This window comes from Stenella coeruleoalba (assembly GCF_951394435.1).
Source record: "Stenella coeruleoalba genome assembly, chromosome: 20".
NCBI lineage: Eukaryota > Metazoa > Chordata > Mammalia > Artiodactyla > Delphinidae > Stenella > Stenella coeruleoalba.
In genome coordinates, this window is record NC_137166.1 from 53033247 (window position 1) to 53038403 (window position 5157).

A 5157-nucleotide genomic window follows, 5' to 3' on the forward strand; every position below is an offset into this window, starting at 1 on the left:
GCCGAGGAGCAACTAAGCCCGTGCGCCACTACTACTGAGCCTGCACTCTAGAGCCCGCGAGCCACAACTGCTGAGCCCGTGTGCCACAACTACTGAAGCCCATGTGCCTGGAGCCCGTTCTCCGCAACAAGAGAAGCCACCAACAATGAGAAGCCCGCGCACCGCAACGAAGAGTAGCCCCCCACTCACCGCGACTAGAGAAAGCCCACGCGCAGCAACAAAGACCCAACACAGAAAAAAAATAAATTAAAAAAAATTTAAAAAGAGAGAGAGAAAAAAATTGAAGTATAAGAAAAAAGGGGGAAAAAAGAAGAGAGAAAGAAAAAGAAAGGAAAGCAGAGCTCTGGTTCTAGAACCAGGAAAAAACAAAAAAAAAAGGAAAGCAGAGAGCTGGTTCTAACACCAGAAGAACAGAGGTGGAAAAAAGTAGTCCCAATTCAAATGCTGAGAGAGGCCAAGTAGGTAATTTAATAAATAGTAACTAACATTTATTGAGTGTATACTATGTAAGGCTCTGTCCTAGTAATTTGTTTAATCCTAAGAACGACCCCATGAGACTCAGGCCCTTGACAGAGCACAGAGTCCTAACCACTGGACTGCCACTTTTTTGTGTGAAATAGCCTGATTTTTAAATGTTATCCCCCCACAAGAAAAAAAGTTGATTTAATAAATTAAGCTTTTAGGAGGCCAAACAAAATCTATTTATGGCTCAAATCCAGCTTGGGTACCACCAGTTTGCAACCTCTGATGCAGAGACCAAGAGTGATGGAACTGACTTACCCAGAATCTTCAGAAGCGGGAGACAAAGATTAGGCTTTCTGACTCCTGGTCTACTTCCAGGAAGAATCTGAAACACTTAGGAGCCCTCCCATGGCTTCCCAGGAGAGGGTGGAGACAGTGACCAAAGGAACTGGGTTCTGGCGCTGCCCCAAGCCAGCCACTTACACCCCAGGGACCTGCGAGCTGCTCAGAGTGATGTTGAAGGAATCCAAACTGACACACTTCCAACAGCGCCACATCATGGACACCATGAAACGAGGAGACACTCTCCCCCTACAGTGCAGCCCAACTTCCAGCTAGAGGGTCTTGCCTTCCAAGCCGCCGGCCTCAGCCATCTGCTTGCCTCCCATCCAGGCTGCCCGGTCCCACCTCCGGACTGCCAGCGTGTGCCAAGACAACGGGGCCTACAGCCGGGAGCAGCTGAAGCCTCAAGCCACCCGAGATGTGGAGAAGGAGAAGCGCAGACTCCGAAATATTTTTGCCACCAGGAAAGAGCCAGAGGAATGGAAAAGAAAGCCCCTCCTATGCGACAGGAGGGCCCAGCCCCTGAGCTGGACCGGTGTGAAGAATTGGTGAAGGAAATCCAGGAGAGGAAAGAATTCCTGGCTGACATGGAGGCCCTAGGGCAGCGCAGACAGTACCGAGGGCTCATCCTTACTGAAATCTCCCAGAAACTACAGGAAATGGAAGACCTTGACCACAAGAGGAGTGAGGAACTTAGGAAGGCTCTTGCCACCACTTAATCTGCCTCCGGAGGGGGGCGGGGGAACCCAACCTCCACCACTGGAGCCCACCCCCTTGCCAAGCAGGGTCATCCCCAGGTCAGCCCACCCACCCCAGCCTTCAGCCATGTAAATGGTTGTATAGCACTGCCCCCACCTAGGGTACCCTGGACATAGATAGCACCCTAGAAAATGGACCGTGTCTCAGAAAATGAGCTGATTCTCCTTGAGACTCTGCCCAGGGATTCTCAGTCAGCTGAGCCTCTGAGACCAGTCACAAATACAGACACATACACACACACAGTGACTCTTTTCTTGGGGAAAGAGCCACACACACAGTGAAAGAAAGGATCCAAGTCTCACCATCTTGGGTGTGTGTCTAAGGGCATCCACTGGGCCCCCTTCCCTCCGCCTCCCCGACTGCGTGTCCCTGCGTCCAGCACATTAGGTTTCCTGAACTTAGTAATGAATATGATTCTTTTCTTCCTACCTGTCTTAGGACCTACTTATTTGACTTCTTACAGTTTTGGGCAAATATTTAACCAGTATGATCAACTGGCTAATAAAACATATTTAACGTGAAAAAAAAAGAAGAAGAAAAGAAAAGGAGGAGGAGGAGGGCAAATTAAACCTGAAGCAAGCAGAAGGAAAGAAATAAGAGAAAGCAGACATCAATTAAATTAAAAACAGAAGCAACTGACACTGCAGAAATACAAAGGATCATGAGAGATTACTACAAGCAACTCTATGCCAATAAAATGGACAACCTGGAAGAAATGGACAAGTTCTTAGAAATGCACAACCTTCCAAGACTGAACCAGGAAGAAATAGAAAATATGAACAGACCAATCACAAGCACTGAAATTGAAACTGCAATTAAAAATCTTCCAACAAACAAAAACCCAGGACCAGATGGCTTCACAGGCGAATTCTATCAAACACTTAGAGAAGAGCTAACACCTATCCTTCTCAAACTCTTCCAAAATATAGCAGAGGGAGGAATACTCCCAAACTCATTCTATGAGGCCACCATCACTCTGATACCAAAACCAGACAAAGATGTCACAAAGAAAGAAAACTACAGGCCAATATCACTGATGAACATAGATGCAAAAATCCTCAACAAAATACTAGCAAACAGAATCCAACAGCACATTAAAAGGATCATCCTCAATGGTGAAAAACTGAAACCATTTCCACTGAGAAAACACTCCCATTTATCACTGCAACAAAAAGAATAAAATATCTAGGAATAAACCTACCAAAGGAGACAAAAGACCTGTATGCAGAAAATTATGAGACACTGATGAAAGAGATTAAAGATGATATAAATAGATGGAGAGATATACCATGTTCTTGGATTGGAAGAATCAACATTGTGAAAATGACTCTACTACTCAAAGCAATCTACAGATTCAATGCAATCCCTATCAAACTACCACTGGCATTTTTCACAGAACTAGAGCCAAAAATTTCACAATTTGTATGGGAACACAAAAGACCCCGGATAGCCAAAGCAATCTTGAGAAAGAAAAATGGAGCTGGAGGAATCAGGCTCTGGGACTTCAGGCTATACTACAAAGCTACAGTAATCAAGACAGTATGGTACTGGCACAAAACAGAAATTAGATCAATGGAACAGGATAGAAAGCCCAAAGCTAAACCCATGCACATATGGTCACCTTATCTTTGATAACAGAGGCAAGAATATACAGTGGAGAAAAGACAGCCTCTTCAATAAGTGGTGCTAGGAAAAATGGACAGCTACATGTAAAAGAATGAAATTAGAACACTCTCTAACACCATACACAAAAATAAACTCAAAATGGATTAAAGACCTAAATGTAAGGCCAGACACCATCAAACTCTTAGAGGAAAACACAGGCAGAACACTCTATGACATAAATCACAGCAAGATCCTTTTTGACCCACCTCCTAGAGAAATGGAAACAAAAATAAACAAATGAGACTTAATGAAACTTAAAAGCTTTTGCACAGCAAAGGAAACCATAAACAAGACCAAAAGACAACCCTCAGAATGGGAGAAAATATTTGCAAATGAAACAGCTGACAAAGGATTAATCTCCAAAATTTACAAGCAGCTCATGCATCTCAATATCAAAAAAACTAACAACCCAGTCCAAAAATGGGCAGAAGACCTAAATAGACATTTCTCCAAAGAAAATATACTACAGATTGCCAACAAACACATGAAAGAATGTTCACCATCATTAATCATTAGAGAAATGCAAATCAAAACTACAATGAGGTATCATCTCACACCGGTCAGAATGGGCATCATCAAAAAATCTACAAACAATAAATGCTGGAGAGGGTGTAGAGGAAAGGGAACCCTCTTGCACTGTTGGTAGGAATGTAAATTGATACAGCCACTATGGAGAACAGTATGGAGTTTCCTTAAAAAACTAAAAATAGAACTACCGTACGACCCAGAAATCCCACTACTGGGCATATACCCTGAGAAAACCATAATTCAAAAAGAGTCATGTACCAAAATGTTCATTGCAGCTCTATTTACAATAGCCAGGACATGGAAGCAACCTAAGTGTCCATCAACAGATGATTGGATAAAGAAGACGTGACACATATATACAATGGAATATTACTCAGCCATAAAAAGTAATGAAACTGAGTTATTTGGAGTGAGATGGATGGACCTAGAGACTGTCATTCAGAGTGAAGTAAGTCAGAAAGAGAAAAACAAATACCATATGCTAACACATATATATGGAATCTAAAAAAAAAAAAAAAGGTCATGAAGAACCTAGGGGCAAGACAGGAATAAAGATGCAGACCTACTAGAGAATGGACTTGAGGACACAGGGAGGGGGAAGGGTAAGCTGGGACAAAGTGAGAGAGTGGCATGGACATATATACACTACCAAACGTAAAATAGATAGCTAGTGGGAAGCAGCCGCATAGCACAGGGAGATCAACTAGGTGCTTTGTGACCACCTAGAGGGGTGGGATAGGGAGGGTGGAAGGGAAGGAGATGCAAGAGGGAAGAGATATGGAGACATATGTATATGTATAATGATTTACTTTGTTATAAAGCAGAAACTAACACACCATTGTAAAGCAACTATACTCCAATAAAGATGTTAAAAAAATTAACCTTCCAGAATTGGAAACAACTAAATTTTCAATAAAGTGGCTTTTTCATTAAAAAAGAAAACAGAAGCGATACAGAAAAATCGGTTGAAACCAAAAGCTTATTCTTTAAAAAAAAAAAAAAAACTCAATAAAATTGATAGACCTTAAGGAAACTGACTGAGAAAAAGAGAGATGACACAAATTTTGAATACCAAGAATGAAAGAGTAGTTATAACTACAGATCCTAAAGACATTACAAGGATAATAAGGAATATATTTTTCAGAAGAGAACCTTTCTAAGCACTGGGAAGGACACAAAGATGTATTTGATGTAGGGCCTTTTCTCAAGGAGCTGACTCTTGGATAGATTCCCTGGTAGGGTATTTCATCAGTTTCCCAATGAAAGCAGTAACCAAATGAAGAAGCGTGCAGTAGACTGTGCAAGTTTGTGTAGCGGCTCCACAAGGCTGTCAGGGAACAAGGATCCCTATACTGTTGTCAATAATTTCCTCAGTCTGTGGCTTTGATCTACATGGTTCCT

General features: G+C 42.3%; 1 protein-coding gene across 1 annotated transcript; it reads left to right on the forward strand.

Annotated features, from left to right (window-relative positions):
* Positions 1 to 870: 870 nt before the first annotated feature.
* On the forward strand, positions 871 to 1523 carry LOC307178902 (UPF0193 protein EVG1-like; the record flags this gene model as incomplete). The annotated part of the gene is given in 3 exon segments (XM_079907559.1): positions 871 to 1077; positions 1081 to 1282; positions 1285 to 1523. Coding segments are annotated over 3 exon segments (648 nt in total).
* Positions 1524 to 5157: the final 3634 nt, after the last annotated feature.